General features: G+C 45.6%; 1 protein-coding gene across 1 annotated transcript in view; it reads left to right on the top strand.

The window, feature by feature from the left end:
- The window catches only part of CDC73 (cell division cycle 73), a 168,290-nt gene that overhangs the window by 118,179 nt on the left and 35,813 nt on the right, over positions 1 to 14,298 (top strand). The window contains exon 11 of the mRNA XM_068240119.1: positions 5,589 to 5,646. Coding sequence (XP_068096220.1) covers positions 5,589 to 5,646 — 58 coding nt within the window. The remainder of the gene's footprint in view (positions 1 to 5,588; positions 5,647 to 14,298) is intronic.

The raw sequence follows: 14,298 nt of genomic DNA, 5'->3' as shown, positions 1-14,298 counted from the left end.
ATATCAGGTATGTAAGTGATGAGAATCCCCCTTTTTATCTCTTTCTTGCTTTCAGAAGCCATTTTCTGCTAGGAAAGTGTTTTATAGTTGTATTTTCTTATCAGTGTGGATCCCACTGTGGTCACTTCCTGTCTGAGTCAAGACTGAGTCAGCCACTTAAATACCTGATTTTTAACTCTTTCAGGCAGAGAAAGAAAAAAGGAACACAGCATAGTTATTTGTGTGCTAGGCACTATACATACACATGGCTATCTCATCATGTCACTTCGGGTATCCTTTAAGATTTTCCATTTTGTCTGTCTATCTTGAAGCCAATCCTGACATTTCCTACCTTAGGGCCCATTTACACGTAATTAGTTGGTGTGCGTTGGTATGCGGTTTTCCATAGCAGTGCATTGGGAAGATTTCAGTTAAAACGCGTTGTTAAAGGTGCCATAGGAAACCATGGGCATTACTTTGAAAATCAGTTTTCTTTCAGTTATAACTGAGAGCAACTGATTAAGTGTAAAAGGGCCCTTACTGTCTGAAGACTGGGAGGAGGGGCAGGCAATGATATACAAACACTCCCACCCAGGTGTGCAGTAGAAAGTACATTGAGAAATATTTGCCAATCACAGAGGAACAGAGGTGTGGGACAGGAAAACGGGAGGGAAAGAGGCTTCAGCCAATCAGGCTACATTCATTAAATCTGAGGGGAAAGTAAAGAAGAAAAAAAGAAAACCCAGTATGCCCTGCAACTTCCTTTGTGCGGCAGATGTATGAAATTACAGCCAGGGAAACTGTGGAATGATGATTTATGGAGAAGAAAAGTATGACTAAGTTTTAACTTTTGGATTGCCTGGTTAGCAGCCTTATTACTTGTGTACCAGATAAAAATAAAGAATTGATTTTATGCCCGACAGTTTCTCTCTATCTCTATCTCTCTATATCTATATCTGTCTGTCTGTCTGTCTGTCTGTCTGTCTGTCTATCTATCTATCTATCTATCTATCTATATTTATTTATTTATTTATTTTGTATGTGGTATCCTTCTGTGGGTGTACACAATAGTCGAGACTGATTAAACAAACTACTTATCCACAAAGCTGGGCAATCTGCAGAGGACAGGGACTCTTGTAAAGCTATATAACTGCTGACAATTTTGGGTATCTAAAGTGGTTTGTCTGTGAGGCTTTATCCAGATTACATTGCGCACTGCAGCTTTTAAATCATGCCATATATTTTTTTATGCAATCTGAAATAAAACAGATTCTTCCTGAAGTTGGCTAGTTGCACAAACAATGATACTTTTAAGTAAAGCCATAGAGAAGCCAACAATCCTTTTCAAACGGCTATAGAGTTCTCTGGAGACAGTGGAATAATTGTGCACAGTCAACCATGAAGAGTTCTGCATAACTCTGGCCTGTATGAGAGGGTGGCAAAAAGAAGCCATTACCCAGAAAGAACTCAGTGAAATTAAATCTGGAGTCTGCCAGAAAGCATGAGCATTACCCAGCTTTAACGTGGGAAAAGGTTATGTGGTCAGGCACAAAAACATACTGAAGCCACATATACCTAGCTACCTATACTGAAGGACCATATACCCTGCTACCAATACTAAAGCCCCCTATACCCTGCTACCTATACTGAAGCCACATATACCTTGCTACCTATACTGAAGGCACATATACCCTGCTACCTATACTGAAGGCACATATACCCTGCTACATATACTGAAGGCCCTTATACCCTGCTACCTAAACTGTATAACTCTATAACTCTATAACTCTTCCTGTACTAGAAATCAGGGCTGTGTAGTCTGTACAAAAATCTTCCGACTCCACTGTTTATGAAACACCGACTCCAACTCTGGGGACCCAAAATGGCTCCGACTCCTCGACTCCAACTCCTTACTAGGGCTGTGTATTTTGTACAGAATCATCCGACTCCTCAGTTTATGAAATCACCGGCTACGGGTACCCAAAATTGTTCTGACTATAACTCCACAGCCCTGCTAGAAATATTAGTTATGTCTCTGTTCCTAATGTTTTATTTCTTAGCTGTACTACACATACAAATCATTATATCAGAATTTATTTTTTTTTCGCTTTAATGTCTCTTTAATTGTACAGAGCCTCAATAATCCAACGTGCATACAGACTGTTTTGGAGCAGTTGGTCCTCATCCCTGCAGGGCATGGATTAATGTGATTCTATGGGGTAGTACTTAAAAGCTGCCGTTGAGTTGGGCGCCGGGATAGCTGAATGACGGCTCTCCCTTCTGCCGCAAAACTCCAGGACGGTGTTAAATACTATTCCCACTCTGAGTTGTTGCAACTCTGAGGGAAATGTAATTTGGGGTCCGGCAACCGCTTGTGCACCGAATTACTACCGTACCCATATTTGGGCATTGCTGCTACCGTACCCATATTTGGGCACTAGGCGGTGTGTGCTGAAACCACCTGTTTAAAGCGGACCCAAACCAAACTTTTTTTTTTTTTTTACACCTCCCTGGCGGTAAGCCCGTGCTGAGCACGGGCTATGCCGCGCAGGGGGATTTCTCAGGCCTCTGCTGGGCCGATTTTTGATAATTGTTTTTTTTTGCAGCACGCAATTAGCACTTTGCTAGCTGCGTGTGCCCTCTGATCGCTGCCGCTCTGCGCCGATTGCCCGCCGCTCGCCGCGCCCCCCCCCCCCCCAGACCCCGTGTGCTGCCTGGCCAATCAGTGCCAGGCAGCACTGAGGGGTAGATCGGGTCTCCCAATGACGTCATGCCGCCCGTCGCCATGGCGATGGGAGAAGCCCTCCAGGAAATCCCGTTCTTTGAACGGGATTTCCTGATCGGAGATCGCCAGAGGCGATCGAAGAGGGCGGGGGGATGCCGCTGCACAGCGGCTATCATGTAGCGAGCCCTGGGCTCGCTACATGATTTAAAAAAAAAAAAACACAGAAAAAAACTGCTCTGCTGCCCCCTGGCGGTTTTTAATAGACACCACCTACTCCACCAGTTTGCCGGATTCTGTCCCGGCAATATGAAAGGAAGGGGAGGGGTTCCTCCAATAAATGTAATATATTTTTTGTCATCATGCAGCTGAAAAAAGGCTGCTATTATTATAATTTAGAAAATAGATTTTATTTCTGAAATCTTGTATTTTTAATTTGGGTCCACTTTAAAACAGCCAGAGTTACAGATCTTTCATCAACCTCATGTGTATGGGTAGCGCTGTGTGTTTCAAGTCCTGTCACATAGAGCCACATTAATCCATACCATGCACTGATGAGGGCCAGCCGGTCTGAAACCGTCTGTATGCATGGTGATTATTGTGGCTCTGTACAATTAACAAGCTGACTCATTGCCTTTCAGTAGGGAAAACAAAGGGACTCTTTGCATATTCAGCAGTGATGCATTGAGGGAGACATCATATGCTCACTCCAACCTGAATAAATAACCACAAATGCCTTCTGTTTTAAGAAGGCAAATTTCTGTATTTCTGTTTTGCATAGCATTTTAGTAAGAGGTTTTTTTTATTTTTTTTTCCCCTCCTTATGCTGGGAATACACCATATGTTTTTACCCCAGATGGGTTCGATAGATAATTTCCGACTTGTCCGATATTCCTGCCGATCATTTTTTTGGCTCATTTCTCATAGAAGTGAATGGAAAAAGATAAGAAAAATGAGCGGAAGATAAGATAATTGAACACAAAATTGAGTGGAGAAAAAAGATCGGGTGTAAAATCGAGCCGAAAAATGTATTGTGTGCATTACACACTCCTAGGAGTTCTGGTTTCACCATGAGCTTGCTGGGTAATCTGTACTTCTGTTCTGTTGCCGTCTCAAATAATGTGAATAGCTCATTGCCCCTTGTAGTAAATGATTGTCATTTTTGCACAGGCTGCAGTCTGTGTGATGGAGGTCAGTGTGTGGTGGTAGTCTTTCCTTAATAAAGACATTTGATAATGCTGTTATGCACCACGAATTCATGTAAAGTATATGTTTCACTAGGCTTATTTAAAGTTTCTGACTAGTTTTTTGTGTTTGTTTGCAAACAGTTTTTTCAGCTCAAAGAAATATGGAAGTGTATTGCCAAAATGGAACCTTTATTTCAGGGCTGTGGAGTCGGTCCAAAAAGTCAGACTCCGACTCCTCAGTTTAGGATTCCACCGACTCCTCTAAGTTGCATATTACAATTTTGTTGATTAAAAGTATGTAACATGAAATTCGTCTCTTAACTGCCAACGCTTAGGAATTTTACAAGACAACTGAAGTGAGGATATGTAGACTACTATATTTTTTCCCTTTAGAATAAAACTAGTCCTTGGTAAGAGTACTTGTAAAAGGTACAAACCGGAACAAAGAACATCTCTCAGCTCCTAGGCAATGTAAGTGTGGGTACATGTAAGAGTGATGTGCAGGTACTCTGCAGGGGAATGAGGAGATTGTAAACAGACAACACCTCTGTGTTCAATGTGCACAGCATTCTCAGTGGATTCCCTGCAGCTCTGTGGGGAGTGCATATGTAGAGTATAGTACTACTGTGTAACAAAGTAAACCTGAGACAGATGACATTAAAGTTTTATACATACCTGGGGCTTCCTCCAGCCGCCTTCAGGATAATCAGTCCCTCGTTGTCCTCCTCCACCACCTGGATCTTCTGCTATGAGTCCAGGTACTTGAGCCAGTCGGGCGTAGTGCGCATGCACACACTCCGCCGCCGGGAGCGTACTACACCTGCGCAGCACTATTGCGCAGGTGCAGAATGTTCCTGGCTGTGGGAGCAGCATGCGGCAGGACAGCGCTGACTGGCTGAATTACCAGGACTCATAGCAGAAGATCCGGGTGGTGGAGGACAGCGAGAGACTGACTAGCCTGAAGGGGGCTGGAGGAAGCCCCAGGTATGTATAAAACTTTACTTTTCATCCGTCTCAGTTACCCTTTAATTTGTAGTCACCAAACCAAATTTTAACATATCAAATTATTTGATTTCATCAGCAAAGGGAGTGCATACATTTGCATAAATCAGCATCAATGCAGAATTATTACCATCTTGTTGACTATCTCTATTAGTGACACGGCTACACATCAGGCTTTATACTTACAGCATAGATGTTATTTAGTATATATAAGAGATTCCTGTGTACACATCATATATACTGTACAGTCACAATCAGATATGTATATCTGACCTTAAATACGGGGACTGCTTTATTGAAGCAGCTCAAGTAACTAATTTTGATTGGTTTATTTCATTTGTGGACTAAGCACAGCTATTACTGTATATGTACTGTATATATACATTATTTTTAATTACTATTATCTGAGAAATAGAACATTTTATCATATTTTCTATTTTAATTAGTTACAAATTCATTAGGAGTCGGAGTCGGTGCATTTTTCCCGACTCCGACTCCAGGCACCCAAAATTGCACGACTCTGACTCCACAGCCCTGCTTTATTTTGAACCTCATGTACTGTACTGTACTTGTTTTTTGTTTTGTTTTTTTTTCTTGGCAGCCATGCCCATTGTTTTGATAAAGAATCTGCAGGTTGCTTTCCCTTGTTTCTCTTGAGTTTTCATTCTAATAAAAATGAATATTTTATTTCTTTGTAGGAAGGTGCTTCCGCCAGAAAGACTCAAGCTCCTGCTGCACAGCCAGTACCAAGACCAGGTAATGTGGATTTGTCTTTGCTTGTAAATCAGAATATCTTTGTTCTGGTCCCCTACAATCAGATTCCAGGTGAAAGTTGAATTTATTTGTAAGTTAAGTTGAGTCCTGTATTTAAACATGGTGAAACGTGGATAAATTATCTACTTTCAGACCTCTCTGGATTTGGACATATAAACAGTTATTTGGCGTTTCTTTTAAAGGTGCTTTTAAAATAAATCTAAAATAAACGCTATGTGTGGCGGAAAATTAACACTGCACATCACTCTGAACACACCATCCCCACTGTCAAATATGGTGGTGGCAGCATCATGCTCTGGGGGTGCTTCTCTTCAGCAGGGACAGGGAAGCTGGTCAGAGTTGATGGGAAGATGGATGGAGCCAAATACAGGGCAATCTTGGAAGAAAACCTTTTGGAGTCTGCAAAAGACTTGAGACTGGGGCGGAGGTTCACCTTCCAGCAGGACAATGACCCTAAACATAAAGCCAGGGCAACAATGGAATGGTTTAAAACAAAACATATTCATGTGTTAGAATGGCCTAGTCAGTCTAGATCTAAATCCTATCGAGAATCTGTGGCAAGATCTGAAAACTGCTGTTCACAAACGCTGTCCATCTAATCTGACTGAGCTGGAGCTGTTTTGCGTAGAAGAATGGGCAAGGATTTCAGTCTCTAGATGTGCAAAGCTGGTAGAGACATACCCTATAAGACTGGCAGCTGTAATTGCAGCAAAAGGTGGTTCTACAAAGTATTGACTCCGGGGGCTGAATAATTACGCACACTCCATTTTGCAGTTATTTTTTTTTTTAGTAAATGTTTGGAATCCTGTATGATTTGTATTCCACTTCTCACGTGTACACCACTTTGTATTGGTTTTTCACATGGAATTCCAATAAAATTGATTCATGTTTGTGGCAGTAATATGACAAAATGTGGAAAACTTCAAGGGGGTCGAATACTTTTGCAAACCACTATATATTATGTTCATAAAGACAACATTGTTTATATGTAATGTAGTTTGAGTTGTTTGCAAGTAGGGGACTGCTTGTATGGGAAATTAAATATTTCTGTAGCATTGTTGTTTGCTGGACAGCATTTCCTAGTAGAAGCTTGGTGGCTGTACTTGGAAACCTAGACTATGCTCTTGAAGCACCAGATTAGGCAGTATCATGCAGCTGCAGGAACAAGATGTGTTCACTGCATGTGTAACTTGTGCCGTTTATAAAAGCATAAACTAAAAATATCTGTTATCTGCTTATGCAAGTGGGGGAGTGCGAACACTTCTGTGATGTTACCACATGCAAGATTTATGGTGTTTTTGTGTAGCAGAAATCATGGAGAAGCATGTGATCAATTTGATCAGAAACATGAGAGTTTGAAATATAGATTTGCTGTTTTGCTTCCTACTGTGGCAGGATTATGACAATCACATTGGAGCTTTAAAAAAAAACTATCACTTGATCAAACTGGTCTCATACTTCTGACACTGGCAGTACCAGAAATCACAATATCTAATATCTAAAGAATACCTGGGGCTTCTCCCAGCCCCATAAGCACGTGACTCCCTCGCCGTCCTCTGGCGGTCTGCCGTTCAGCGGCTATCAGTCCCGGTAACAGTCTGTCAGGTCCAGTCTAGGTCTTCTGGGTATGCATAGCCCTCCTGCGCATGTGCAGAATGCCACGACTGACGTGACTGAGCCTGTTACAGGGGCTGAACTGCAGACCACGTGAGGACGGCAAGGGACTCGTCTGCTTATAGGGCTGGGAGAAGCCCCGGGTAAGTATCTATTCTTTCAATGCTGTGGTCTCTGGTCCACTTTAACCCCCTTGCCGGTCCAATTCCCGCAGCAAGGGGGCAGCAGAGCACTTTTTAAAAAAAAAAAAATTTTTAATCATGTAGCGAGCCCAGGGCTCGCTACATGATGGCTGAGCTCAGCGGCATCCCCCCACCCTCCGGCGATCAGAGTAAGCAGGAAATCTTGTTCAGAACGGGATTTCCTGCTCGGTTTCCCCGGTCGCCATGGCGACGGGGTGGGATGATGCCACAGACGTCATGGACGTCGGCACGTCAGAGGGAATCCCGATCCACCCCTCAGCGCTGCCTGGCACTGATTGGCCAGGCTGCGCATGGGGTCTGGAGGGGGGGGCAGCGCGGCGGGTAGCGGCGAATCAGTGGCGGCGAACGAGAAATGCACGGAGCTAGCAAAGTGCTAGCTGCGTGCAATAAAAAAAAAAATTTGAAAATCCTTCTAGCGGGGCCTGAGAGATCCTCCTACGCAGGTTACCCCGAGCTGAGCTCGGGATAACCGGCAAGGAGGTTAAGCCCTCCTCTCCACCAGAACACATCAGAAAATGGAAGTGCCTGACGCAACAAAAAGCACTTCCATTCTGATGGGATTTTCATCAATGCAATTCCATTCACCACAATGAATGGAAAGCGCAGTATGATTGGGTATTTTCATCAGCAACCATGCATTGTGAATTGCAATGCACGGATCTGCCATCAGACTGTGCAGACTATGCACTTCTGATGTCCCAGGGGACTGCACTGTCCCCAAAATGCGGCGGAAATCTTATGTCAGTAAGTGATCTTAAGCATGCTTGCAGAGTAGTTGTCACAACATTTTAGATACTGGCAGACACACTTGTGAATTGTTTAGAATTCACTAGGCATAGAAAGGTGGAAAATGCTGTTGCTGGCAGCCTTGTAAAAATTCTAGTTACTTGGGTATGATTCTTCCTCTTCCTCTGGCTGTAATGCGTCCGGATAGCCTCACCTGAGGCGTCTTTACAGTCCAAGGAAAATTACAGAGTGTATACTGTAGCCAGAAAACCACCTTTACTTGTAGAGATCTAATATTTTAGATCTGAAATGGAAGGCCAATGTATACTTTATGAAAAGCATGTGTTAGTGTCTCTCAGCTTAATATACCTATGCCTGACAGCTGACTGTTTCTAATTCCTATATTAAAGTAAAGGTCCAAGCTAAAAAAAAACAAATCCACTTACCTGGGGCTTCCTCCAGCCCGTGGCAGCCGTCCTGTGCCCTCACCGCAGCTCCGGAGGCTCCCAATCTTCTCCGCTGCAGAACCCGACCTCGCCAAGTCGGGTTCCAGGTCGGCGTCTTCTGCGCTCCACCGCGGGTCACGTGGTCCGGCCGACGTCATCAGGACGGTACTGCGCAGGTGCAGAACTACTGCATAGTACCGTCCTGATGACGTTGGCCGGACCACGTGACCAGCGCGGTGGAGCGCAGAAGACGCCGACCCGGAATCCGACCTAGTGAGGTCTGGTTCTGCAGCGGAGAAAACCGGGAGCCTTCGGAGCTGCGGTGAGGGCACAGGACGGCTGCCACGGGCTGGAGGAATCCCCAGGTAAGTGGATCTTTATTTTTTTTATTTTTTTTTAGCTTGGATGTTTCCTTTAATATTATTGCATCTAAAATTCCTACCAGTTATATTGTCACCTTCTGCCATTGATGTAAGTGCATTGTAGGTTTAGGTTTACTGCATCTAAACCTACAAGTTTTTGAGTGCACCCAGCTCTGTCAAAAAGATGTTAGTTTTTGGTGCTGAGAATAGTGATCTGTGTTTCTCAGTGCAGAACTTACTGCATTAAACACTGATGTAAAATTACAGCTCTCTAAACAACATATGCCTGAGGTTATACAATATGTCTTAACCCTTAATTTAACCACAAACTTGATACTTGTGTCAACCAACCATCTGCTGCCTGAAAGATATTTCCTCATCGAATAACCTTCTTACTGGGATGGTTTATTTTTACTGAGTGTTGGGTTAGCCCTGCATATTTACTCCAATATCGTCTCCATTCACCACTTATATTAATCACTTCTTAGCCAATGTTAACAGCTGAGACAGTAAGTCGTGGGGTTGAGGGGAGAAGGGGTGTTGCAGGCACGGTTAAGGTTAGGCAATGGTAGTGGGTGGGTTCAGTGTGAGACTAGGCTGGAGTTTAGCCATAGTAAAAGTGCTCAGTGACAGGGGACATCAGAGCAGGGAGGGAAGCCTCAATAGGATCCTGAGGCTTCCCTCTCTTTAGGTAAGAATCTTATTTTGTGCCTGAGCTTCTGCTCGGGTACACTTTAAATGTTTTTTAGACCACTACATCAGTTGAGGACTAACCAGGGAAGGCCACCATGGTGTCCTATTGCTCACATCCCCCTGCAGAGATCCACAGATTGAAGTAATGCTTGATAAGTACTGTATTTTTCGGACTACAAGGCACACTATAAAGCACACTAGTCCGCTTCTGTCCGCTTTTCAGCAACGTGCATCAATCAGTAACATTGATGTGCTCATAAAAAGTGGACAGAAGCGCACTAGGTGTGAATCAGACTTAAGATGCTCCGCACTATAAGACGCACCTCGGTTTTGAGGACAAAAACGAGGAACAAAATATACTAAACTTGGTGCATCTTATGGTCCTGTATGCGTCTCCTCTGCCCCTGCATGCGTTTTTTTCTGTGCCCTTATGTGTCAGTTTCCTCCACACCTGTGTGTCAGCCTTCTGCCACCTGTCCCCCTCTGTCCCCATGACTCTTTGCGTTAATGCATATCAATGTACGGGTGCCCGCTGCTCCTGTCCTGTGGGAAGTAGGCGCACATGCAAAGAGACAGTACGAGGATTTACAAGTAAGCCACCAATCAGGCGAGGTGCACTGCCCAAGGCTTGCTAATTACAGTTGCGCCCTGCTCTGCTTCATTATCTCATTGCAGCTGATGGTCCTGCCTCCGAGACCATCGGCTGCAATGAGAGAATACAGCAGAGCAGTGTGCAGCTGTAATTGGCAGGCCTGGGGCAGTGCCTGTGGTGATATACTGGGGTGCTTATGATGTAAGGAACACAGGAACCTATTTATTTCATTTTTCTGACTATATCATATGGGATTGTCTGTTAGCCAGTCTTCCTGAAATTCCGTATAAAGTGTAAATTACCTATCATTGTCTGCTTCTAATTAGGAAACCCTTAATTAGACAGTTGCTGTGAAGCCTATACAGGTGGTCAGACCATGTTGTCTGAATAATGTCTCAGAGGTGTATGGTGTTTGGGAGCAATTGTCACCTGGACTAGCTGCAGGATGCTTTGAAGCAGATCACACAAGCTTGAGCCAGGACTTCACACAGGACATCCTGCTGCAATGTGAAAGCCTTAATCAATTTTCACCTGCCGTGGGGGAAGTCCTTTTTGATGATCTGAGAACTGAGACAGGAAAGGATATGACGCGCGTTATGTAGGAAATTGAATTATTCCTGGATATGGACATGTGAGTGGCCTCAGGCCATCCAGGGGACTATATAATCCCAGCTTGGGACTGTCACAAATCGTAGTTCTTGGAGGTAGCTCACACGGCTAGAACTAACCTGGTTCCTTCCCAGAAGTGCGTACCCCCCGCAACAACGCCAGATCGATAAGCTGGTACGTTTATTTCCCGTTTATTTTGGTAAGCAAAATCGCTTTTGTGTTGTATCTTTGTAACTTTAATTTTGTAACTTTTTATTTTTTGTAATCTTTTGTATATACTCTGTTCTGCATTGTTCTATGTTTTTCTGGAATATTAAATTATTATTTAATAAGCTTGACTTCTGCCATACTAAACTAACACTCATAGCCTAGAGGAGACTGCAGTGTAGCTGTGTATAAGTCCGTGCCTAATTGTATGCTTGAGCAACACTACCATATGAAATTGTAATTGCATTGTGTGTGTGGGGGCGTTTGTCATACGTTGGCCTAAAGCGCGCAGCTGACCCAACGTACGATACGCCAGTGCGAGTAGCTAACAGTATCGTTCGGAACGACTGTTAGTGGTTTTGCTGCACGACAGTGTAACTTGCATTACAAGTCAGTGTCTGATTGTGCTGTGTTACTGTACAACTGTACTGTGTGTGTGGGTGCGTGGCGCTCTCGTATTTGGCCTAAGCGCAGAGCTGACCCAAATACGAAAACGCAGATTGCGTTTTGAGCACACGATAGCTGAGTGAACGTGTCTAGCAACGCTAGTGGTGGCAGTGGGAAGTGTTTGAGGGGTCCCAGCTTAAATAAGGCTGTTCCCCGCTTGATCAGGTCAAACCCGCAGTCGGGAACCGTATACGCAGGCGTGCCGCGGGCCGGTTCCTGACATAATTGGTGGCAGTGGTGGGATCGTTTAGTACATTAGTACGCAGTTTAGCTCGCTATTCTGAGTACTAAAGGTTGGAAGCTTGCTAGAAGCAACTAGCCTACAGAAGTCTACTCAGTGCAGAATCTATACACGTTTTTTTTTTTTGTTCAAAGATACACACTTGGTGTTTTGCTTTCCCTTCCCCCCTTTTTTTTTCTTTTTATTTTTTTGTTACAACACGATGGCTCAGAAAGCATCCAGCTATGCAAGGCAAAACAAAGAGATACTACTCAACCTGTGTGAGCACAAAAGCATCGAGACGGTGAGCGGCCAGACTAAGGAGCAGTTAGTTCGTGCGCTCGAGGAGTATGATGAGGCAGAGCGAGCCCGTGCTTCAACGTCAGCGGATGCAGCTCACGAAACGCCAGAGGAGGAATCGCTCCCGCCACAGAATGCGAGTGGAGACTATGTCCTGGACGATCCACCAAGCAGGGAGATGCCATCTCTGGAAGCTGATCTACAGCTACTGAACTCGGCTGATCCTGAACTGCGCCTAAAGCTGATCCTGCTGCACCGACAGGCAGAGGAGGGAAGAGCTGAACGGCAACACCAGGCCGAGAGGGAAAGTGCTGAACGGCAACACCAGCTGGAGCTGGCTAAACTTCAGCAGCAGAACCAGTCTGCTGGACCCGCAGAACGCGAAGGTGAGCGAGTCCACAGAATCCCCCTGGATAAGTTCCCCGCTATGGACAAGGACTCTGACATAGACACTTTCCTACAGGGGTTTGAAAGGACTTGTCGGCAGTATGGGGTGCCCCGTGAGCAGTGGGCAAGATACCTCACACCAGGGCTGAGAGGCAAGGCCCTGGAGGCGTTTGTGAGTCTCCCCCAGGAGGAAGAAACAGACTTAGAGGCAATTAAGAAAGCCATCATTGCGCGATACCACCTCACGCCAGAGGTGTATCGCAAACGTTTCAGGACAGTGCAGCGAGGTCCTAATGACAGCTACCTGGATCATGCTTGCAACCTGCGCACTACCTTCTATCAGTGGCTAAAAGGACTGTCAGTTCAAACCTTGGATGCCCTGCAGGAGCTGATGATAAAAGACCAGTTCCTACACACCTGTCCTGTTGAGGTCCGGCTGTTTGTGCTGGATCGAAACCAAAGACAGTGGATGAGGCTGCGGAAATGGCCGATGCCTACACCGCCCATAGAGCACCTGAGTCCCGGAGGACTACTACGCCCAGCTGGAGAGGAGAACAGATTGCTAAACCTGTTTCACCCAGCACCCAGAGGAGGCAAGCACCGCTGTCTCCTGGATTCAAGCAACCTGACACTCGTAAATGCTTTGTATGTGACAGGGTGGGTCATATCAGCACGACTTGCCCAGAGAGGAAGAGGGAGGCCCCAAAATCCAGTGAGGCCTCAAACGCCAGTGAAGTCCCAACGGCTTTGTGTGCTACCAGGAATGCCACTGGCTATGCAGAGAATCTGCAGCTTGTCACGGTTTGGGGTACAGTTGCCACTGGGCTGAGAGACACTGGAGCAGAAGTGACTCTCATACATCCCCAGCTTGTAAACCCGGAGCAGTACATACCTGGGAAAATGATTGCTGTCAGAGGAATTGGGGGTGTCACCCCAGCAATACCCACCGCCTTGGTCCACCTGGATTGGGGGGCCGGCAGCGGACTGAAAGAAGTTGGGGTAACTGACAAAATCCCCACCAATGTTTTGCTGGGTACTGACCTAGGACGGTTAGTGGCCCGGTATGAGCCTGCCCCAAACCCTGTGGAGCCCGCCTCCCCCGCAGAAGTTCAGGACTCTTGCAAGGTACTGTGTGATAATGCTGGGCAAGTGGGGAGTGCTGGCGAGGCCCCAGGGGCTACGGACTGTATGCTAGGAGCCAGCCCTAGTGAGTCTCCAGTGCCTAGGCCTGGAGTGGGACATGTTGATACAAAGAATGCAGAAATTGATAATGTCATTTATGACGCACGGACTATCGAGGCGATCGATGCAAGGACTGTTGATGCTACTTGTGAAGTGCTGAGTAGCAATGTGTGTAATGATACAGATAATGTGGATGTTTTATGTGATGTCCCAAATGGCAATATATGTAGGGCTGATAATGCTGATGTCATATATGTTGTACTACACAATGCTGTGTGTCATGTGGACACTCCGTCAGCTGCAGGAGTAACCAGCGGCGCTCGCTGGGCTGCAGCAGGTGGACTGTCCACTGAAGGGGCAGATGGCACTAGGCCAGATCCTTCCCCTTCAGATGGTTTCAAGACCAAAGGTGATGTGGTTTATGATATGGGTAATGTGGGCGCTCCCTCAGCTGCCGCGGTAACCCGCAGCGCTAGTGGGTCTACAGCAGAGGGACTGTCCGCTGAAGTGGCAAATGTTTCTGGGTCAACAACATCCACTCCGGAACCTGGCCCTGAGGGCCCAGGAGCCTCTCTGTCTGCAGCCTTCCTAGACTGTGTGACAGGCAGCACTGAGTTCTCTGGGGCTGTTCGATTTGACAGCAGCC

Source organism: Hyperolius riggenbachi, chromosome 6 (genome assembly GCF_040937935.1).
Source record: "Hyperolius riggenbachi isolate aHypRig1 chromosome 6, aHypRig1.pri, whole genome shotgun sequence".
Classification (NCBI taxonomy): domain Eukaryota; kingdom Metazoa; phylum Chordata; class Amphibia; order Anura; family Hyperoliidae; genus Hyperolius; species Hyperolius riggenbachi.
Note: the sequence above shows the minus strand (reverse complement) of the source record. Positions and strands in the feature narration are given on the sequence as shown.